The following is a 25162-nucleotide window of genomic DNA, read 5'->3' as shown; positions in this document are numbered from 1 at the left end:
GATGGACATGGTCAGAAACAATGCTCAGGTAGGCCGTGGCATTTAAACGATGCCCAATTGGCACTAAGGGGCCTAAAGTGTGCCAAGAAAACATCCCCCACACCATTACACCACCACCACCAGCCTGCACAGTGGTAACAAGGCATGATGGATCCATGTTCTCATTCTGTTTACGCCAAATTCTGACTCTACCATCTGAATGTCTCAACAGAAATCGAGACTCATCAGACCAGGCAACATTTTTCCAGTCTTCAACTGTCCAATTTTGGTGAGCTCTTGCAAATTGTAGCCTCTTTTTCCTATTTGTAGTGGAGATGAGTGGTACCCGGTGGGGTCTTCTGCTGTTGTAGCCCATCCGCCTCAAGGTTGTGCGTGTTGTGGCTTCACAAATGCTTTGCTGCATACCTCGGTTGTAACGAGTGGTTATTTCAGGCAAAGTTGCTCTTCTATCAGCTTGAATCAGTCCGCCCATTCTCCTCTGACCTCAACAAGCATCAACAAGGCATTTTCACTCACAGGACTGCCGCATACTGGATGTTTTTCCCTTTTCACACCATTCTTTGTAAACCCTAGAAATGGTTGTGCGTGAAAATCCCAGTAACTGAGCAGATTGTGAAATACTCAGACCGGCCCGTCTGGCACCAACAACCATGCCACGCTCAAAATTGCTTAAATCACATTTCTTTCCCATTCTGACATTCAGTTGGAGTTCAGAAGATTGTCTTGACCAGGACCACACCCCTAAATGCATTGAAGCAACTGCCATGTGATTGGTTGATTAGATAATTGCATTAATGAGAAATTGAACAGGTGTTTCTAATAATCCTTTAGGTGAGTGTATATATATATATATATATACATATAAGTCTCAGGCACATAAGATATTTCACAAAAGCTTTGTCTTAAGATGGTTTTTATGTCTTCAGCTTTAGGAAAATATAAATGTTAGACTCCCAAACATTAATTTTGAAATAGAAAAGATTAGAATAGAAGAACAGGGTGCTCTGCAACAGATGTCATGGCCCCCACAGCACCCCCCACTGAACATCGTGTCAGTCTGAGATTACATGAAGAGACAGAAGCAATTGAGACATCCTAAATAGATAGAAGAACTGTGCTGAATTCTTTGAAGAAGCTTGGAACATCTTACCTGTCAACAACCAAGAAAAACTGTGTCTAGGTGTACCTAGTATAATTGTTGCTGTTTTAACTCTTTCCCCGCCAGCGTTTTTAAAAAAAGTTGCCAGCTACCGCCAGGGTTTTTGACGATTTTCGCTAAAATGTAATGGCCCGCAGAATATTTTCTTCCATGAATATATGAAGATGCTATATATCAAAATAAAGATCTGAGCCTCTGCTTTTAGGCAAAAAAAAAACGATTTTATTTTCTCTTCATTTGTTCTTTTTTTATTGCCACTTGAACAGAGGTAGGTTTTGTCAAAAACAACATTTCGGACAAAAAAGCTGATAAAAAGGCATTTTTATCAAACAAGTGCTTTAGTATTAGTATGGTGTTCCACTTCATGTTTGAGATGATCGCAGTCTGTTTCTTTGATCAAAGAGTTGCGTACTCTTTCAAAACATGCGCGCGGGTCTTCCTTACCGTATACCACCTAAAACACGGATACCCGTGTTTGGCGGGGAAGCGTTTTTTCATAAAACCCGGAAAATTCCGTGTTTGGCGGGGAAAGAGTTAAAGGCAAAGGTGGTCACACCAAATATTGATTTAGCTTTTTTTTTATGTTTACTGGACTTTGTATGACATTAAGTGATAAATGAAATCTATTCATGGCATTATTTTTGAAGACATCCTCACTATGCAACATTTTTAACAAGTGCCTAAAACCTTTGCACAGTATTTTATTTTTATATATATATATATATATATATATATATATATATATATATATATATATATAAGCATTTGTATGTAAATAAAAAAAATAATATTTCGGTGCATCACTATAGGTGCTATAACTAAAACAATCTTTTTTTATTATTTCAAAATACCTTTTTAGCTTTTTTTGTATTTCATTGGTCCCATTTAGGCATTATTTAACAAACTTTTATTCAGGCCTGGCTCTATTCTGGTACTATATGTAACACCCTTTTTTTACATTCCAATAAATTCCTGATGAATAAAATCAAGTCACACATTTTTTCTTGTTAAATACCATCGTAAATATGTTACAATTTTGAAGTATAATGGGTTGCGAACAGCAATTCATGTTGACTTTAACATTTTGTTTTGTATGCACAATCCCTTGAAACAGAGCTGTGAAAATCTGTGCCTCTGTCTTCTTGTTTGGAGAGGAAATACAAATATAGCTAGTAGCTATTCTGAGTTCAGGTTGTGTTCGCTTTTCAAATTTGGCAGAAATAGTCAAGTTAGGTCTGGTTGCTGGGTCTTGGTAACGGGTCGGGTTCAGGCTTCAATTTAATGGCTGTGCAAACCTCTATGTCTCATAGAAGAGTGATGGCCCTTCTAGATGCTCTCTTGTCTGTTTCCTCTTTTTGGATTTTGTTCAGGGCTGCGTGTAGAATAATGGGCAGGGGTGATAACTGAGCGTGCAGATTCTGTTTCGCTGCTCTTCTGAGAGAAACAGAGGGGCAAAGGCAGGCAGAAATAGCTCCTCTCTCCTCACCTCCAGATCAATGAAGGTCCAGTCAGAATCATTGATCATAACCTGACATCATGTAATAGAATGCTTTTTTTTTTGTGCCTGTGGTGGACACTGGGGTGTAATATCACAAACAGACACGGATATCAATCTGTCTGTTTGTCCTTCCAGTGATGCTTAATTATTTATTAACATTTTGTCTTAACAGTCTTTAAACCTAATACAATTTTTAGAATAACATAACATAATATTGTCATATTAATGTGCATGACAGTGTAGTGTTTGTGTGAAATGGACTACATTTTGGGGCTTTTATAGTGGTTTTCTAGCTTTACAGCCCACGATTGTTGAATGGAATTGAGCTGCATACATATTCTTCAAAATGATCCTTTTGTGTTCCATGGACAAAACAACAGCATGCAGGTTTTCTCTTTTCTCATATTACGGTCCAATTTTCAGTTTTGGGTGAACTATATTATAGTGTGCTTTGGATGAGAGCTTGCAGAGTGTGTTTTGCCATGATGGTGTATGTATGCCACGTGTCAGTGCTGGTATTTTCCTTCTTCATGGCTGGTTTTCCTGCACAATCAATATTCTGCAGTAGAAGCTTGTGTGTGCGTAAAATTCGAATGCATGTGTGTTTATGCGTGCAGGCTTACATGACTTTGTAGAGCAATGGCACTCTTATCAATACATTCTCCTTCTGTGTTGAAATGATACAGTGTGCTTTCTTAGGTTGCTATTGATCCCTTCGCACAGAGAGAAGGAAGTGAAAGGTGAAAGAAAGAGCAGGATGCTTGGACATCTGTTGGATTTGAGAAAAACAGGCAGCTTTGAAGTGAGTGACAGCTGTCAGTGTTACTCTTGAGGGCCTGGAAAGATCCTGTAACTTTGTGTGTGGTGGATGTGTAAGAATTTGTCTGTCATGAGCTTAATCAGACCTTCAGTCCATGTCTGTTTGTTATAAAGCTATCTATATTTTACATTTATATGCAGATATACACATTAAAAATGGACATTCTTTCTCTTCTGGGAAAACTGAGCAAATATTTTGATGACTCATGTTGCGGGATAATTTTGTCCAATCAAAATGCTTTTATGTCATTTTTAGTCATTTTACAAGAAGACATATATATTTTCAGTCTAGACACAAACTTTCATGTTTTTTGTTTTGTTTAATTCTGTCTCAATCAGTTTCAGTATTGCAGATCTTGATCAGTTTCCATGGCAGCACACATATATGCTTTACATTCTTCCATCTATTTATTTATTTATTTTTAAATCTTTACATTTATTTATTCTTTTGGAACCATATCACCATCCTTGCAGCTTTTACTATGGGAAGAAAGAGAAGAAAGGTACAAAGATAGGGAAACTAATTGTAGATTGAATAAAACGTGATGGAGAAAGGTATCGCTTGTTCCAGTGGTACATGCAAAACAATCACACAGTCACACTCTGGAAGCACCATGACCAGCTTACTCATTTCTTGAAGCTACATTGACAATTTTTTTCCATGCCAAATTATACATTTTAGAAAAAGTGTCCAAAACCACAGATATCAATATTTATAAAAGTTATTTTTCAAAAATGTTAATAATTTTCTATGGCATATTTTTTTATGCGTGATGCATACAACATTTATCAGGTTAATTGCTTTGAACTTCTTGACTTAAACTCATGCATTATATTTAGGTAATGTTGGGTTTTGCACAAGAACACTAGCAGCCAATTTGGTGAAATGAGAAGAGAAGGTTGCAGAGACAGACAGGAAGGGTTAGCTTGCTAAATGGATTAGCTTTAAATGGCCCGGGTATGGTTCAAGCTTTGGCTCCAAAAAGCTTTCTCGGTAACTCAGCCTTGAAGATCCGTCTCTAAACACACAGAAGGGGCCAATCTCCTTACAAAAGCTTTTTTTTACGAGTTTAGGAAAACATATGTAGTCCCAGCGATTTTGTGCTTGGGTTACTCTGTCTCAGAAATATACTCATTTTTATTCATATTTGAGTGCCTTTGTGCTTGACAAAACCAATAGTATCCAGCTGCAGACCCGCAGCACCACCAGTTTCAGAACCCCAGCGCCAGAACCTGAAGTGAGGGGCGGAGCTTACGTTCTAAACATCATACTTTATACGTATGTTATAATGATTCTTTAAGGTACAGTACAATAAGCACTTTAAAACATTGATCTTGTGTAATATAATTGTATATAGTTATCCGTTTCATTGTATTATGAGAGTTTCTTCCTGATCATGATGGTGAAAAAAAATGCTTGAAACTTATGGGCATTTTATATAAAATATACTTTATTTCACAGGAACATGTGCATCATGCATTTTTCTTTATGTAAAATAAAACATGTCAAAAAACTAAAAAAGAGAGAAAATTCAGCATAATTTTAAAAGAAACAATAAAAATATATACAACAAATGACCAATTCACCCCTAGGCCCATTTTATCATGACAATCCTGTATAAATTAAACTTAAAATGTATCAAATGAGGCATTCACTCTCAGGCCCATTTTGTCCTTGCATTCTTGCTAAAATAACTCCATGTCATCCCTGAACACAAAATGAAATAGAAAGGGCTCTCTGGAAGCTTCTGACTGTTCCAGGAGATTGTTATGGGCCTTTTCCTTGTGGTCTTCATTCATTCGAAATGTCTCTACAAGAGATGAAAGCACCACACAATAATCTCAACGTTAAAAAATCCCCTCAACTATAAGGTAACATTAACTCACAAACAATGCATATAACAGAGGAACGTGGAACAAACACTTTAACACCTTCACAAGATGTCTTCAAAACGTCACCGCAAGGCTCATTTACAACACGCAAAAATGTATCGAACCATCCGTAGAATTTTTTTTTTTAATACAGTAAAGTATGACAACATATTCAAGCTTCATTAAGATGATAAAGTTATGCACAAATTAAATATTTAGCAGATAAACGCTGAACTTAATATATGCGATAATTTTTCACAACATGATGTCAAAAACGTTAGACAACGTTACACAACTCACCATGCTCTCCGCCATGCTTGTCTCATTGTCAATAACTCCGCCCCTCACTTCAGGTTCTGGCGCTGGGGTTCTGAAACTGGTTGTGGTGCGGGTCTGCAGCTGGATATGTCTCGACAAAACAGACCGGCGTGCCTCTAGAAGGTGGGCATCAATCATTGAAGGTACATTAGGCGCGCGTGTGTGTATGTGTTTCTGAGATTCCTCTGTAAATAAGGTATAGTTCTCCGAAAAATAAATATTCTGTAATCTTTTAGTAACCGTAATGTTGTTCCAAACCAGAATGACTTTCTCTTTGCTGTGGAATGCAAATTGTAATTTTTTAATTTTTTTTTTAAAGAATATTATTGCTGGTCTTTTCCACAGAGTGAAAGTAAATGGGGACTTGTTCTGTCAAACTTCAAAATGACTATAGATTAGCCAACATTGGGGGGGCCTGGGTAGCTCAGTGAGTATTGATGCTGACTACCACCCCTGGAGTCGCAAGTTTGAATGGAGTGACTCCAGCCAGGTCTCCTAAGCAACCAAATTGGCCCGGTTGCTAGGGAGGGAAGAGTCACATGGGGTAAAGTCCTTGTGGTTGCAAATAGTGGTTTTCGCTCTCAATGGGGCGTGTGGTAAGTAGTGCGTGGATTGCGGAGGGTAGCATGTGTCTCCACATGCTGTGAGTCTCTGCAGTGTCATGCACAGCGAGCCACGTGATAAGATGGGCGGATTGGTGGTCTCAAAAGCGGAGGCAACTGAGACTTGTCCTCTGCATCCCAGATTGAGGTGAGTAACCTCACCACCACGGAGACCTACTAAGAAGTGGGAATTGGTTATTCCAAATTGGGAGAAAAGGGGATAAAAAAAAAATAGCCAGCATAGATTTTTAGTACTGGTGTAACTGAGTCAGGTCCTTGCTTGCAATGCTTTTTCAGTTCTGCCCACAAATTCTCAATCACAGTGAGGTCAAGACTTTGTGAAGGCTACTCCAGTACCTTGACTTTGTTGTCCTTAAGCCATTTTGCCACAACTTTGGAGATATGCTTTGGATTATTGTCCATATGGAAGACCCATTTGCGACCGAGCTTTTAACCTGTTGATACGCAATCGCCCGCACGCTATAGTGACTTCAGTCTGCTTACATTTTTAATATATAATTTACTGTCTATAAATGTAATTAATGTTAACAAATTATAAATTTTTGCAAAGATCTAAGGGTTCAACATTGATATCCAATCTCTATTTCACGATAGCAATGCTCCAGAAACAGCAATTTAGTTATTTGTGCCAGGAGTACAAAGCATGCAATATCAAAACGGGACTTCATACATTTGTTATGAAAACATGATCGCCAGATGAATCTTGTTCCCCACGCTTGGGTCAATTGTCCATGACAAGCGTTCATTAAAAAACATCCAATAGCACATTTTGTCCATAAAAGTGATAAATCTGAGAAATATTGATATTTATTCTCCATTGTTTACATGAGATCTCGCCTGAAAGACGCCCTTCATCATCGTTCTTCAACAAACTATGCAATCTGAGCAGCATTAATGTTGTAAAACTGTATATGATCTTATATATTAGTCTTGTAAACAAAATGAGCCTGTCTCCAAAGTCTGTTTTTAAAAATGGAGCGTAGTTTTATTCATAGCCAAGCAGTGCAGTCAGATTTTGTGCCATCTTGAAAGGCGGAGCCTGCAATTTTATAGAGAAAAAAGCTTGCAGGAACCTCATTTTTTGTTAGATCATCTTTATACTTGTGGCTTTGAGAACATTGTATTTCTGGGTTGTCTTGGCACTTTTATTATTGTTTTTTTAGATTATAAAAACATGTTCAGCACAAACTATTTCCATTACTATAAACTTCAGCTTCTCTAACTTTAAAAAAATAACAACATATATTAATTAAAAACTTGGGAAATAAAGCCCAAATTGTCATCTTTCAAAAAATACTACAACCGTGTCCATACTCCAAAGGGTCCAGTAAATACAACCATTTAAGTTCAGGTATGCCATTTCATGGTTTGTGCTCAAAAAGGTGGTGCGTATCAACAGGTTAACTTCCTGGCTGATGTCTTGAAATGTTTCTTATATATCCACATAATTATCCTTCCTCATGATGCCATCTATTTTGTGAAGCCAGTCCCTCCTGCAGCAAAGCACCCCCACATCATGATGCTGCCACCCCCATGCTTCATGGTTGGGATGGTGTTCTTCGGCTTGCAAGCCTCACCCTTTTTGCTCCAAACATGACAATGGTCATTATGGCCAAACAGTTACATTTTTTGTTTCCTCAGACCAAAATATATTTTCCAAAAAGAAAGATCTTTGTCCCCATGTGCACTTGCAAACTGTAGTCTGTCTTTTTTTTGGAGCAGTGGCTTCTTATTGCTGAGCAGCCTTTCAGGCTATGCCGATATAGGACTAATTTTACTGTGGATATAGATATTTGTCTACCTGTTTGGGATTGATGTGCACTTTTCGCACCAAACTACATTCTAGTCTAGGAGACAAAATGCGTTTCCTTCCTGAGCAGTATGATGGTTGCGTGGTGTCATGGTGTTTATACTTGCGTGCTATTACAGATGAACATAATACCTTCAGGCATTTGGAAATTGCTCCCAAGGATGAACCAGAATTGTGGCGGTCCACATATTTTTTCTTTGTGGAGGTCTTTGTTGATTTCTTTTGATTTTCCCATGATGTCAAGCAAAGAGGCACTGAGTTTGAAGGTCGGCCTTACAATGCATACACCTCCAATTGACTCCAATTGTCCAATTAGCATATCAGAAGCTAATTGGCTAATTTCCTAAAGGCTTGTATGAAAACTTGGAAAATTCCCACTGGAATTGTGATATAGTCAATTAAAAGTTAAACAATCTGTTTGAAAAATGACACTTGTTAAGCACAAAGTAGATGTCCTAAACAACTTGCTGAAACTATAGTTCGGTAATATGAAATCTGTGGATTGGTTAAAACATTTTAACAAATATAGATTGACAAATATTTTAATTATGTCAATCTAAGTGTATGTAAACTTCTGACTTCAACTGTAGATGCTCCCCTTTGGCACACCGTTAAAAATAGACTTGCTCCTGAAGTTAATGATTTTTTAAAGACTTTACCCCTTCACACACTTAATTTGTGCTGCCTTAGAGAATTTATTGCTTGGTATACAGCGGAGTGGCTAACAGGCTAACCCTGCTAATAAAGTCACTCTACAAATGTCTGGACTTAACTGACTCCTGGCTCAGAGTTTCAAGCTGTGTGAACATAAATCAGTTAAAGTGATAAAAAGCTCCTTTCATTCTCACCAACCAAAAAGCATATCATTATGAAGCAAAGTTAATCAACTAAATGAGGACTCTAACTTGTTGAACAGCGAGAGGGGACTAAAGTAACACCCAGCCTGGCTGAGACGACACCATCTCCCAAGGACATGTGCTCTTTGTGCTTTCTGTGTCCTTTCACACATGCTATATATCACACACACACACACACACACACACACACACACACACACACACACACACACACACACACATTTCTCAGACAAAAGAAACCCTGAAACACACATTCACAGCCTACAGACCCACTTTCCACAATCAATCACACCTCAAATGAAAGAAACCTGGTGATTGGACTCCCTTTTAATGATGCTGTCTATCTGTTATTCCTAGTAAAGGGATAGGTCATTAAAAAAATGAAAAGTTCGTATTACTTTTTCTTTTGGGGCACAAGTCTTTGTATTTGCAACAACATAGCAGGGATGAACGAATTTTCATTTTGGATGAACAATCCCTTTAAAGACAAAAACGATGAGGTGTGTTTCGTAAATAGAGAGAATGCCAGGCTGTCCCTGTTCTCTCTATCTGCATAGGCAGCAATTTGTCAGAGAGGGAGATGGAGAGAGAGAGAGAGTAAGAGACAGGAATGTCACCTGCATGCTGATGAGATGAGCGCACATGCAGGATCGTTAATAAACAATAAAAACTAATAAAAGACAGAATTGAGCCGTGGGGTGTTGGGAGATGGACTTGGAGAGATTCGACGCTGATGACTTGCATTATTCAAAATTGTATTAGCTGTGCAGTGCTGATCGTGGGCTTGAAGCGGTTAAATACGGTTTTATGGGGTTGTAATTGAAAAGGTGTTAAATGTCAGATTAATACAGGCTCTCATTTGATGTTCTTTTGGAAGATGATTAAGAAGGTGCTGGAATGTTTATATGCTGACTTCAGTGAGGGAATGTAAATGCAGAAGATTTGAGTAGGACACGCAATGGACAGATATGTGTCCGCTTGAAATTACTGAGTAGGGTGATCCTCTTTGTTATCTATCTGACGTATTGAGACTTGGCTTGAAGCAAGTCTGGCTTGACCTCATGACCTTTTAAGGATGCCTCTGACCACTTGTCTTGTCTGTTCCTGTCAGCTGAACCCTGGGCATCATTTCTGATCTCTGGGGAGTCATTTATACACAATGCATACATCACACACAGACTATATCATTAAATGGATAGTTCACACAAAGATGAAAACTCACTGTTTACTCACCCTCATGCCATCCCAGATGTGTATGACTTTGTTTATTCAGCAGAACACAAAGATTTTTAGAAGAATAGTTCAGCTCTGTAGCTCCATACAATGCAAGTGAATGGTGATCAGACCTTGTACCTCCAAAAATCACACAAGGAAATATAAAAGTAATCCATATTGGACTCCTTTGGTTAAATTCATGTCTTCAGAAGCGATGTTATAGGTGTGGGTGAGAAACAGAACAATATTTAAGTCCTGTTTTACTATAAATCTCCACTTTGAGAAACTACACAGGCACCACACGTGACTTTCAGATGGGAAAGTCGAGATTAATAGAGAAAAGGACTTTGATATTGTTCTGTTTCTCACTGAAGACATATATTAAACCACTGGAGTCTCTTGAATTACTTTTATGCCGCCTTTCTGTGCTTTTTGGAGCTTTGAAGTTCTGTTCACCATTCACTTGCATTGTATAGACCTACAGAGCTGAGAGGTTCATCTGAAATTTTTAGTTAGTGTTCAGCAGAAGAAAGAAAGTCATACACATCTGGGATGGCAGAGGGTGAGTAAATGATGAGAATTTTCATTTTTGGGTGATTTTATTTCTTTAAATATATATATATATATAAATGGTTAAAAAATATAGTCATTAAATTAATAATTAAATGACTCGATAAATCAATAAATATCCCTTACGTTTTAATTTTAGCACTTGTTTGCATCCATTTTCATTTAAGCAATATCTTTGGCTTGATTTTTCATTTAAAAAGCTTGGTGTCTTTTAATTTTCAGAGTTACAGTTATCTGCATGTCACTCAACGGCAGTTAGCGTCACATTACAGAATAGATTTCTTTGGACTTTCTGTTATTTTTTTAACACTGTAACATGGCTGAGCTCGGTACAATATGATTTCTTGTTAATTCTTGCAGATGAAGTTGCCAAACAACTTCGGAGTAATTTGGCCCTACATAATACACATCTGATTGCTGTGTTTGCATGAATTGTTTTGAAACTCTGATTAACAATTTCAACATAAAAGCTAAATTGACACCATTTACTTTCATAATGCATGTTCCTGGTTTTATTGTGAATGATTTATCAATGCAATTTATTCCAAAGATACAAAATGTTTGTCTTCGTAACCTTTCATCAAAATGTAATAACTTGCTTTGCTTGTGAAATTACTTTCCTTTCTGGTGATGCCAACAAGCCCTTGTTGTTTAACCCCTCCCCTACCTCCACCTGTCATATAAAGACTACTTTTCATGATCCAATCTATTCCCAATGGATAAAATTAAGTTCTGCCTTAATTTTCTTTTCTCTTTAAATGTCCTGTATCACTGAGCTGTTTACATGCATGTTCTTACACTGATTATGGTTATCCGAAAACTGGTAAGGTCATGTACCATGTACTTAAATGCCATTCTTTTATCAGGTTCATAAACGGTAAAAGGATAAACCGACCGACAAACAAATTACCCACATTTTTGCCTATTTCCCTGATTTGAATGTGGTATGTAATAGGGCTCTTGTGTTGATACAGATTTCCCAATTCTGTTTCACAAGCTCTTGATATCGATTCATATGTGTATATTTCAACAACTTTTACTCTCAACACGCAGTGAAAGGATCTCGCTGCTGAATACTCCACCACTATACTAAACAATTAATTCACTGGTTCAGCCAGTTGCCAAATATATAAATTTTAATCACATAGCGCAAAATTTGGTTGCAAATGCGAAGTATTGTTCACTTGAATGTTTACGTTTTAATGTCAAAAGCAGAGAATAATCTGATGACTTCAAATCTCAAGTTAACTTGGTTTCTTTTCATTGAATGCACATACATGTGGTTTATTTATAGTTATTTCTGCACATTAAACTAGGATAGGAGAAAGTATTTTAAAGTATTTATCAAAAACGTACACAAACGGATAGGAGAGAGTGGTAGGAAGAAAGGGGAGAGTTCCTCTCCCAGTGCTACATCAATAATGCACTGTCCAGTTTACATATGAAACTCCTTAACCAATCAGATCTGGCACTGCACTGGTGGCAGGAGGTGTAGGGTGATTGGCAGCTCTGGGAGGGAAATGTGGTGCTGTGGGGTTATGGGGTTCTCCTTCAACAACAGATGGGTCCTCACCCACTGTCCCTATTGCTGCCTTTTCTTTTGACTGTCTAATAAATCATCCTCTTCCGTCCACAACATTATGCTCCGGTATTACACTGCTTTACAAACCTGGCACAGCATGTATAGCAATGTCAACTGAGAAGTTCAAGATGCTCTATTTATTTATATATATATATATATATATATATATATATATATAAGAACATATTGCAGACTCACTGTAACTACAGAACAGAAGTGGTTGAGCTCTTGAGATCATTTAGAGACATTAATTTTAGGGTACAGGTTGTTAAGTTATTAAAATTAAATAATGGATATCATCCAGAGGTGGAAAGGTTTGCTGTGCTGCTAGACCAATTTGGCATTATCAAGCATGTTACACAAATAAAGGCAGGAAGTCAAAGGAACAAATATATTTTAATAGCCATTATTTCATAGTAATTATAATTACAACAAAACATTTGTCATTTAATTATCAAGATAATTAATTCATTTTTTTTTTTTGTGGCCTTTTTAATTATTAAAATGTTTTGTTTAATATGACATTAAGGAAATAGCTGATGTTGTTAAATAACCAAATACGTGGGTAGCTGACATGAAATCTAAATAAAAATATGACAGAAATATAAAAAAAATGTCAATTAAAACGTAAGCGCATGCGATTAATTAAAAAAGTTTTAAATCAATCTTTTTTCTTTATCGTGATGAATGCATTTACCGTTAATACAGCATAATCCAATAAAAAACTTGGAGGGCAGAACCTTTGCGATTGTGTCTGCCCGGAGTTATTACACTGACAAACACATAACAAACATACACATCAGTGATTCAGTGTTAGTGATAAAGTGATGGGGAAAGGACCTCTTAAGATGATGTGTTGTACAAAACAAGCCCAGATGGGACTTGTGATAGAAATCAAGTATTTACAGCCTATGCAAGGCACATTTTAATTACTACAGAAGCACGTCAAGTCCTAACTATCACAAAAACAGAATGAGACATTTTTGTCTGTGTAAAGGGATCAATGGAAAGGAGGAGGTGAGAACCGGCTTTTCAACATAAATAATGGTTTAATAATAAACTGAAACTTTAACAGACAAACACACATGACGGACATGTCTGTTAACGATCTCTCTCTCCCGCACGATCCTCTGTAGTCGATGTTTATCCCTCTCGGAGGCTTGCCACAGTCTGAAAGCGCTTTTCATGTGGAGTTCAAAGCAGCGCTTGACGCTAAAGTCCCGATGTGAATCATGATCACAGCTTCACGATTGCTGTAACAAAACGAATAGTCACAGTCTGCTGGTAAATTAATGTTGTGGAGGATGAGAGTTTAAGAGATTTAATGTGCATTCCAATAAAAATGCTACCTAAATGGGGACTAGTTCTTTCAGTTAGTCAAACTCCCACTTAGACTTTGGGAAACGTTTACAGTTATTTTTATTGGTGCTATTTTAGTGCATTTCTATCTTTATACTGTCGAAGGCTTTGTGTGAAAAATGTTAAAGCATTTATATTACATATATTTTTTCCCCTAAGATGGAAATAAATGCAAAAAACTATATTTAGAGTCAAATTTCAGCACTTTCAAAATCTGTGGTTAACTACGAAAAATTATGTGATTGTGATTTAAACGATTTACCGTGCTAATAAAAATTGGTTTGCCACATTACAGGACCATTTAAATTGAAACAATTAAATAAAAAATGTGATTAAAAATGGTGATAAACTTCCCATATATGTTAAAGAAGCTTTTTAACTCTCTTGAATTTCTTTTCTTTTTTCAAGACTGAAGAAATCTTTGGATAGATAATAATTTTCTGTGAATCCAGCACAGAAACCTTTAACATTGCACATCTACTTGTTGAGTTGCTTCTTCTAAACATTAATTTTAAGGAAATTATGCTATCAGATATGGCAAAATACAGAATGTTGTCATTTATTTGATTCATTATAAAAGACTTCCTCACTACTGACTCTGAGCTGCAAACAGTGTCGCTGGGGATTTTATATATTGATTGAGAGAATGGATTTATTTGGGAAAACAGTCATTTATGTGAAGAAACTGATTATGAAATAGGATGATGCCAGAATTGATGGCACAAATGATTAATTTTAGGAAATGGATTAGCATACTGAGGAAATTAATTATTAATTTGAGGTTGCTGATTTGTTTGACTGAGGGTTTAACACATTATTACTAGTGACGCTGCTTACCAAGAAATGTGTCACCATTACTATTGCTCATTCTACTGTAAATATTAAACTTTGTGATGTAACTTGTACTGCACTGTTTGTGCTACAGATATAAATTATTGAATAAATAATATTTAATAACAGCCCCACTCGGCAATGAGCACCTCTCCTTGTTTTTATAATCTTCCATTTGGCTTCTTACTAGTATGTTTATGTTTGGTGTGCCTGTTACATAAAAGTCCACAACTTTCTTTTTTTGCTTTTAATTTATAGATATGCAAACTGTAGGAATAGATTGAATAAACATTTTAAATGCTTGTAGAATATCAGTATCAGATTCATACCTTTTGGAAGTATTCTTTTTTCTTTACTTCAGACATTTCAAAGCATGTTTGTGAGTAGATAAATAGACTAGTGAATTTCTGTATCTTGTACATGTGGCAACACAAAGCATTATTCATGCATGTTAATAAAATATTTCTGATAAATATGCCTTTTATTACTAAATTAATGTCTGCAGAGTATGGTGTTGTGGATTTCAACAAGACTTCTAAATGCTGGTCTATTTAATGATTTTCAAAGCAATCACACCAAAGGAGACATTTATGAATGGCTCATCTGATTCAGGTTTTCAATTTTGGCTTCATGTTTTCTGAGACATAGTGTGGGGCATATACCGTGCATTCAGAAAGTATTCAGATCCCTTAATTTTTTTTCACATTTTATGTTGTAGCCTTATTATTCTAGAATGCTATAAAATATTATTTTTTTCACATCAATCTACACTCCATACCCCATAAAGATAAAGTGAAAACCAGATTATTTTTATAGCTTTGCAGAAAAAACTGAAATACCATAAGTATTCAATGCTTGGTTGAAGCATCTTTGGCAGTGATTACAGCCTCAAGTCTATTTGGATATGATGCTACAAGCTTTGCACACCTGGATTTGGGGATTCAGCTGAGACTTTATACAGAGTCGAGACTGCAGCCATCCGATCTGAACTTGAAATCACACCGTGTGCATTTTCATTCATAAGGTTTCCACTGTGATAATATTGGCTTCACATACTCATCAGTGCTTTATCATTTTCTATATGTTTATTTAAAGTATCGCTTTATAGCTGGGCTTGTTGGATGATCATCAGTCTTCTGAATATTTTTTCTATTATTCAGATTAATTTGTTATCCGTTTTGAAGTCATTATTTGTGCCTTTCCAAAATAGGTATTCAGCTTCAGGCACATCCCTAATCTCGAGCTCAACCAGAGTGACCATCGGGTTCTTGGCCACCTCTCTTACCAAGGCTCTTCTCCCCCGATTGCTCAGTTTGGCCAGGTGGCCAGCTCTAGGAAGACTTCTGGCTGTTCCAAACTTCCATTTAAGAATTATGGTGGCCACTGTGCTCTTGGGAACCTTCAGTGCAGCCAAAAGTTTGTAGCCTTTCCCAGATCTGTGCCTCGACACAATTTGGCCAATGAGCTGCAGGCAGTTCCTTTGACCTCATGGTTTGGCTTTTGCTCTGATATGCATTTTCAGCTGTGAGCCCTGATATAGACAGGTGTGTGCCTTTCCAAATCATGCCCAATCAATTAAATTTTCCACAGGTGGACTCCAATCAAAGTGTAGAAACATCTCAAAGATGATCCAGAGAAATGGGATGCACCTGAGCTAAATTTCAAGTGTCATAGAAAAGGGTCTGAATACTTATGTCAATGTGATATTTCAGTGTTTTATTTTTAATGCATTTATCAAATTTTGATAATCAAAGTTAAAAAAAAATTATTTTGCTTCGACATTAAGTGGTATGGAGTGTAAATTGATGTGGAAAAATAAATATTTAAAGCATTTTAGCTTAAGGCTGCAACATAACAAAATGTGAAAAAAATGAAGGGGTCTGAATACTTTCTGAATGTGCAAAATATACAGTATATTAGAAACTGTAATGCAGCACTTTTCATGTTACTTTCTCCTTAAGAAGAATTGCTTAAGTTGTATCTTTCCTCATTGCAAGTTGCTTTGGATAAAAGTGTCTCCTAAATGAATAAATGTGTGTATATATACACAGTGTGATTTGGGCCAGTAATCATTTTGGTCATCCTCTCCTGGTGGGTTACTGCAGTCATTTGTGTGTGTGAGTGATGCTGTCACTCAGCAAGGGGGTGACTGCTCTCTCTGACAGCTCCTCATGGCCTGTTTGCCTGCCAACATCACGGCTCAATTTGACTTTCACATCTATTCTAGATTTGCACACACATGGCACTGATATGAGCAATCCTGCCTCAGCTGTTGGACTGACATCTCTCTGACTGTTTCTCTGCAGGATGAGTGTTCAGTGAGTAGTGAGGAGTTTGATATGAGTGACCCCACATGGATATCAGCTGAACGTCACGCCACACTATCTGATCTGAACCATCCCTCCAGCACAGAGAGGATGCACAGCCCACAGAACACACACAAGGAGGAGGACGGTAAGAGATCGGCTCATCTTCATCTTAATTGATCCTCTGAACCCTCTCATAGCTAGAGAGAAATGATACGGTCTCAAATGAAATTCATGTGTGCATGTTTTGTTGAGTTGTGTTGGACCAGGGTATATTCGATTTATGTTTAGTTGTAATTAGGTTTGTTTAATTTGTGTCTTTGTAAAATGACTTAAGTATTAGTTTTCATCCTTTATAGTACAGCACAGTAGTGGAAAGAGTACTGATTTTACAGTACTGTTACTGAAGAAATAATTAACTTTATTACAAGTAGAAATACTGAGAAATATTATGACTCAAGTAAGAGTAAATGGGTAGTTTGCTGAAAAACTACTCAAGTAATTATGTTACAAGTTACTTTATGAAAATTATATTATAATATATTATATACGCTTCCATTTTTAGAACACAGACATTTTTGTTATTGAAAGAAACGTATGCTTCCTTTTGCCAAGGATGCATTAAATTGATCAAAAAAACTGTCAAAATCATTAATTGCCAATATTATTACAGTTTGAAATAATTGCTTTAAGTGATATTATTACATTTTTTCTATACCTGTAATGGCAAATATGTACTGTTTCACCTATTCCTCACAAAAGCATTCTAAAGTGCTAATTTGGTGCTCAAGAAAATGTTGTTATTATTATTAGAACAATTGAAAATGGTTGCGCTACCATGCGGAAATCACTATACAGTGGGTTTTCCCCCATTTGCATAGTTCTTACAAGTTGCTTTACACTTGCCAGTCAAATTTAGTTTTTATAAAAAAGAAAAGAAACACATTTCTCCTGAAATTCTAACCAGGATAGTGAGGGAAGTGGACAGCCAGATGCACAACAAAATCACAGTCTCTAGTTTGAGAAACAGACTCCTCACAGGTCCTACACTCCTAAACTAGCAGCTTCTAAATGCCAAGGACCTGCATTGCTGCAAGAGAAATGAAAAGAGAAATTTCCTTGGTGAAACAGAAAATTTAAAGAATGCAACATTTATTTAAATAGAAATAGCCATTTGTAATATTCTAAATGTCTCTAAATTGTCTCTAAACTACCAGTGCATTGTGACTGAAACACATTCCTATTTCAGGTTAATTCTCATTTACTTATGTACAATTATTTTGGCTATTAAGTTAACATACTGTACAAAACTAATATAATGCAATATCATAGAGGATGAAATGTATCCTCTATGGAATGAGATTTTTAAGCAAACTGTTATCAACTCCTACATGCCAACTGAATAAAATATGGCAAAAATAAACATTTCACAGTGTTGAGTGAGAGATATGATTGATTCAAAAACTAAAAGTGGTTATTCTGTATAAGTATTATTGTATTATAGTTTTAATAATAATGTCTTAATTAACATTATGGTTATTTAACATATTGAGATATTATTATTATTATTATTATTATGTCAGTTGTAGCTTTTGAGAAACAAGTCAAGTTTGATCAGTGGTTAAACATGTTCAGACGGTTCCCTCGTACCAGAATGAACGGCTCCTATCCAGAATAAAATTAAATGAACAGTAAATCTCCATATTACACTTCTTGTATAGTGATGGGGCAGAAAGTCTTGGAGAAGCTAGAGAAGAGGACACTGTGGCAGTTTATGAGAGCTACTGTGCCCCGCGGGCTTCCGTTGTGCCACGGACAGTGCGTTTTAGTTCATAAACCGATTTAGTTCTTAAAACTTTCTTCTTCCCAAAAATTCTTAAATATTATGTTTTTTATGTTTTGTTTTACTTTTTGGTGAAAAATTATTATAGCGAAGTTGAATACTTAATTTTTAATAAACTTAAGTAAAAGTACTATTATTTATTTATACTTAAAGTATATATTTTTTTACACATTTACTCAAGTACTGTATCTAGAGTAGTTGTAATTTGGTACTTTCCATCTCTGGTACAGTACCACAAATTGTTGTTCTGCCTATGACAACACACAACACTTTATCAGAAAATACAACAAGTGAACTGTGATTATTTGTTTTACTTGTCTACTTGTCTGATTGCGTGGTTCTTTTGGACTCAGAAGTCAATTTCTCTGTAATTCTTTTTCATTTGTATTTTAGTGCACATTTATTTTCTGTTTTGGTCTTGTTCTTTACAAGCTCATTTTTGTTTTCATGAGGGGTTTAATTAGTTTGACATACTAATTTAATAATTAATCCAGATTAATCACATTGGATTCATGGTTAATGCATTAACGCATTAAAACAATAGTCCTGTGTAGTTACTAGGTTTGTTCATTTGTATGAATAATGCTCATAACATAGATTTATGCAACAGAGCTCTTTACATGCCTTGCTCACACAAAATAGGGCACAACAGATTCAGTATTTCTCAAACTGCATCAAAACTGTTTTTGTTAACCAACATATTTTTTTCACGGCTAGATTTCGTCTTTGTATTTCACTGCTATTTTTTGATATTGAAAAAGGAAGTATGGGTGGGACAAATGGGCCAAAGGTTTTTAAAGGTTTTAGACCAATTGGTTTTACATCACTGTCATGAACCGTTATTCACAACTTGCTAGTAGGTTGCAGGTGATATTTGGAGGAGGGACATACAGGTACTCATTCCTATAGAGCATTTGATTGGACAGAAATCTGTGTACAAGATGAGTCATCAGTACTTTTGGTCTGTTTTCCTGGAAGAGAAAGACATTTTAAATGCATATTTCTGCTGAAAGTGAATTTTGTCAACGATTAGGAGTACTTGTAAAGGTACATTCCATGGCATCTTTAAGACTGCTTCAGGTCTTTCAAGGGAGGTAAGAGGAAGTCTCAAAGGTCCGTGGTGCTTCACTGCATTCTCCAACAGATTCTCTGTGTCTATGAAGTGACATTAGCAACCCAGAAAGCTCTGTGTTTAGATAATAGTGGCAAAGCAGAGAGAGTTTTCTCCCCCACTCTCTCTATCTATCAATATGTGGTGGATGTATAGCTGTAATCTTCCTGTATTAAATGCAATCCAAAGCCTGCTTTTGATAAACACATCCATACAGCTTTCTTTTCAACTGCTTCTGATAAATGTATACATGCAGAGGCGCATAGACACCCACACAGGCAAAAAATGACTACTGAATCACAAACTGAACTGTTTTCACAGTGATGGTAACTTCTAAACCTTACCTCATTCACCCTTTCTTGCTTCTTGAGTCATGCCAGATGAAGTCTCTGTTCACAGGGGATCAATTCATTCTTATCAAGAATACATAGTATCAAAATTAGTTTCAAAATAGGATTCAAAACACCCTGTTTTTTGTTATTGATTAATGCAGTAGTTCTTAAAGGGCATATCATTAAAACAGGATTTTGCTGCCTCTTGACATAAGTGTTTGAGGGCATTTTCTCACTTTGGTTTTCTTTAAAAGAATCAAACTCTGTACTCCCTTGAGGGAACCAAAACATGATCCAAGTGAAAAAGTATACCCAGTACACTTAAAATTCACACGTGGCTGGCTTCACAATTGAGTTAAAGCTTACTGTGTTCAGATGTTCAGTTCATTTTGAAGGGGTCTTCATTTGAAATGTTCAGCCAAAATGTTTTAAACCACAGATCCATGAAACCAACAAAGGGAAAACACCCTGTTTGATGTGCTGTTCTATGTTGATATACTTTTAAGTTCAGCAACGCTTGTCCACCCATATCATTTATGACACTCTCAAAGTCCTTATACAGTATATTTTTACATATCTTAACATTATTCAGTAAACTTAAAATATATTGTTTTAATATATTTTATAATAAATAACTTTAAATCAATAGTTTTATATTTTTCCATCATTTGTAATGTATGTCATTCTATTACATCAGTGCTTCAGTGAAACAAAAAATCTATTCAAATAACAAAGTGGTAAAAAAAGTATATAACCACCCTTCCATTTGCGTCACGGAAGTATCAGTCTACAACAGGTGGAAAATTACTAATTCAATTTTCGATCTAAAGACAAATATAAATGTAAACAATAATGTGAACTTGTTTAGGTTGTCACAATGCATGTTAAGCACAAACTGCTCCATGGAAATAAAGCTAACTAAATTTGAGCACCTTCTGGGATGGTCTAAGGTCATTTGCAGCATTCTCATAGCCAACAATAAACTCTTAACAAACAGCTTATCAGTGATGTGCATTGACTGCTTTCACTTGCTCTTAAAAATATTATAAAATGTGTTTCTTCAAGCGTGTGTCTTTGTGTCTAACAGAATTTATTGCTTAAAGGTTAGCCCACGTCAGTGGCTATTTAGATGTTTTAAATTTAGGCGTTTTATTGTTTGGCCACCACAGTGGTGGGTAGATAAGCACAATTACCCATGACATAGGCTTCCCGCATTTGGCGGGTGCTAATTTCATACCCTGGGCTACTATTTAATGAGTTCCCAGCTCCATGGTTTTGTAATTTCCCAATTTTTGATCAACGATCATCATCTGTCAATGAGTGGCGCAATCAGCTTTGGGATATTTGTCAGATATTGTTGATATCCGATTACATCATCCAGTGCCCAGCCATTGTTGTAATTCACCTTGGAGCTGGTTGGTTTGGCTCATAGCTTAGAACCCTTATGGAGGTTTTTTGAAGTCCCTTAGGAAGAAATTATTGGGAAAAATACCTCAGAAACAAAGACAGCTGAAATAGTGATCTGACACTTTTGCACTCTTACTTGAATGATGAGTTCTATGAGACATTAACAGTGAGAGACGTACACAACCCAGCTGCACACTGAGAGGATTATATTCAGGGTACAACGAGAGCAGTGGCAGACCTCAGTAACCTTTCGCTTGGAGGACAGTCATAGGCGGGTCCTTTCAGAGCACTCTGTGAAGCTGACCCTGAGAGCCATCAGCTGAGAAAGACCACAAGACCTGCCATCCTAAACCCCTTTATCGCCAGGAATCTGACAAGAATATAGAGCAAAGAGGATGACAGATGAAGAGAGATGATGATGGAAAAAAGAGAGGTATAGGGACGTTCATGTAATCAGGACTTCTATCTCTGGCAATTGGAGTTGCTCTTGAAAGTGGAAAGTTCTGGTACACAAACACCTTTCTCACCTCAGGCAGGTGAGATTCCAGATTGCCTTTACATGAGGAAACAGCATCAAATGTGAAAATGTTATCACTTGTAGAAAGTTTCGTCTGCACTGCAACCATGCAGACAACGTACTGGTTGGCCATGTATTAGGTGTAGTCATCTGGTTACTTTCATTGTACTGTTTGGCCTCTTGTAAAAGTTAATCAATGTCTAAATGGCAAGTTACTCATGCTGTTAATCTCAACCTAAACTGTCTAACCTGTGGACTGAAAACAGTAATTTTGCTTGTGTTCTATTACGTTAATGTTGATTAGTGCTTTGTTGATGCAATCGTATATCAATATATTGTGATTCTTTTTTTATATTGCCATCCATCCATCCATCTATGGATGTCCCAATACTCAAAGTGAGTATACATGAGTAGCGTAACAACTTTTTTTAGTACTTGCCGATATGGAGTCCGATACTTGTTTTTTTCTGAACTCAATATCAGCAGTTTATTTCAGTTTTATCATCAAGATTTTATTTAAATAATTAAATAAATACATTTATCAAATTAGTATAACAAAAATTGTATAACAATTAATTTTCAACATGAAATTGGATTATCTTTTTCAAATGAAGTGATTTTATACAGAACCTCACAGCACAATCCTAAATACAACATTGGCGTTATTTTTGTCAAATAAAGTGCTGCACAATAGAGCATCACAGATGTGAGATATTGCTTGAATATAATACAGTTACTACTGATTTGTTATTATTATTATTAGTATAACAGTGAATATTACATAACTATACAGTAGCTATCTATTTCTGTCATACTTTTTCATTTAAATTGAGCTTTTATTTTGAAGTGTTTCTGTGTTGTTAGGCCAAGAGCTCTGACGTAACCACGACAGTTTCCCAATCCGGAAAAGCCAGTCGCTACGTGAATCACGCTATTAAAGTGCAAAAGGCTATTATTTAAATAAATAAATATGTAGTCCGAATATGGCTTGTCCTAAAAAGTGAATTAGCGCTCTGCCTGCTGTCATCTGCTACAAATAGAGCATGCAATGCTCATAATAGTGTCTCCCATGTATGAGCCAAGGATCTCTTAAAGGTATGAGCAGTTTGTGGCACAACACCAGCTCCACACATTCACAAGCAAACAGAGAATGTGCAAACTATCTATTTATCTCATTAAATCTCAGCTTTTTCTGTTACATAATCCCACTATTACATGACGTGATTTTAATTTGTGGTTTGAATGTTTACATAATGACATTCGTATTGTATCGGTTTTTGGTACCGGAGCATTTTTACAAGTACCAGAACATGAGCGTGGTATCGGACCTGATACCTGATATCCGTCCGTCCGTCTCAATCCGTCCGTCCATCCATCCGTCCGTCCATCCATCCATCCCCAATTTTCTACAGTTCAGTTAATGAAGAAGCAGGTCGTCTATAAGTGCAAACTCTGAAAGCGGAATCGCCGTACACATTTTGAGCTTTTTTAATTGCTATCCAGTTTGACATCATGACACATCATGATATAATTAATCGTGACATATGTATAATAATGTGTGTCATCCTATTTGAGTATCTGTGAGCCCCAATTGGGGTTGGAATGTAACAACTTAATTTTGGCCATAGTTTTGTATGTTTTCAAAGCATTGCCAGTGCGTTTCAGTCATTCAAACAGTCTGTGAAGTGATACCCAAGATTAGGCACTCTATTTTTCAATTAAACCACTTAGGTGGTCCACTTAAAAGGTTTCTTCACTGTTTTGCATGGTAAAAGAATGTTTATTTGAATCTAGGTGCTCAGTGTATTCATAAATGTTATTACCTGCTGGTGTAATTGCTTCCTGTAAATGTAAGGGAATGTGTATATATAGGTGTGTGATCAGGGGTGTGAAGTATCAGTCTTGACACTGTGGCTTCCTATGGCTGTGGCCTTGGTCCTGTGCCCACTCATTCACAGTGGAAGAGCCTTAGGGTGGAAAGAGAGAGAGAGAGAGAGTGAGTGAGTGGGAGTGGGGGGGGTTGGACATTGGAGGCTGCATGATGGAGTAAAAGAAGACCAGCCTCTGATGCCTGTACATGCTACAAACACACAAAATATGTTCTCCTATCCAGAGGTTAAATTGGGCCGGAGCGCACTGGAGCGCAGCTCCGCCTCCTCAGGTCCACAACACACCCTGACGGAGCTCAGCTCGGTCTCCTTCAGCACCAAATATTGTTATTCCACTTGAATTATTTTTAATCTCCTGACTCCTGACAAATACATGGCATATGAGACTGAATAATATACACAGAGACACCCAGGCTACATGGAATTATCAGATGTCATAAATGCATTAATCGCTGATTCAGCACCCCGCCCACAGCCATCAAGGGAAAACTGTCACAATTCTAAGCGTAACAGCGACGTTACCATGGAAACCCACTAAATGCTAGAGAGATAGAATATATCCGAATATGCTCCTGTCTGTAACTTTATCTCAGCGCTTCTCAACTGGTTTTGCTTCAGGACAGATTTTACATTGGAAATCAAGTGTCGACCTGCCATAGATTAAACATAACCTGTATTTAATGTATCCTGGGTCGCATTTCCTTTTATGTTTCATAGATTTGTTCATGGTTTTCCAGTACAAGGACATGCATCAAATGACATTATTTTTGTTGTTGATGTCAAAATCTACAGAAACTGTACTTATATGGGCCCATTATTATCTCATTTATTACATAATATTACATATTTATACACATATTACACAGAAGGAAAGGCTCCTCATTACCATGGTTAGGTCAGTGTGCTAGTCTTAAATATAGTAATAATAATAATAAATTAATGTATTTATGAAAAATAAATACTAGCTGAAACACATCTTGAAACTTTAAACGGCCACTGTTGATGTCTAATAATAATTCTAATAATTCTACCTTTAGATTATTTCATATGAAACTGAAACATTTTACTTTTACTTCTGAAACAAATTTGTAAAGGTGATGTGTGTAATTATTAATATTTTTAACTATTTTGGTAAAGGGGCCACATCGGGCTTTAAGTAGTGCATGGGGGCACATTGTATTACTTTTGAGATACAATGTTCTGCATTGATTTGGTTTTTGTAACTTTTAAGGCCAGAAATAGTT

At 36.5% G+C, this 25162-nt stretch overlaps 1 protein-coding gene across 1 annotated transcript in view; it reads left to right on the top strand.

Moving 5' to 3' along the window:
• LOC127619103 (nucleolar protein 4-like) overlaps positions 1-25162 on the top strand; it is a 136769-nt gene that overhangs the window by 58374 nt on the left and 53233 nt on the right. The window contains exon 5 of the mRNA XM_052091859.1: positions 16820-16967. Coding sequence (XP_051947819.1) covers positions 16820-16967 — 148 coding nt within the window. The remainder of the gene's footprint in view (positions 1-16819; positions 16968-25162) is intronic.

This window comes from Xyrauchen texanus, chromosome 25, assembly GCF_025860055.1.
Source record: "Xyrauchen texanus isolate HMW12.3.18 chromosome 25, RBS_HiC_50CHRs, whole genome shotgun sequence".
Lineage (NCBI taxonomy): Eukaryota > Metazoa > Chordata > Actinopteri > Cypriniformes > Catostomidae > Xyrauchen > Xyrauchen texanus.
Note: the sequence above shows the minus strand (reverse complement) of the source record. Positions and strands in the feature narration are given on the sequence as shown.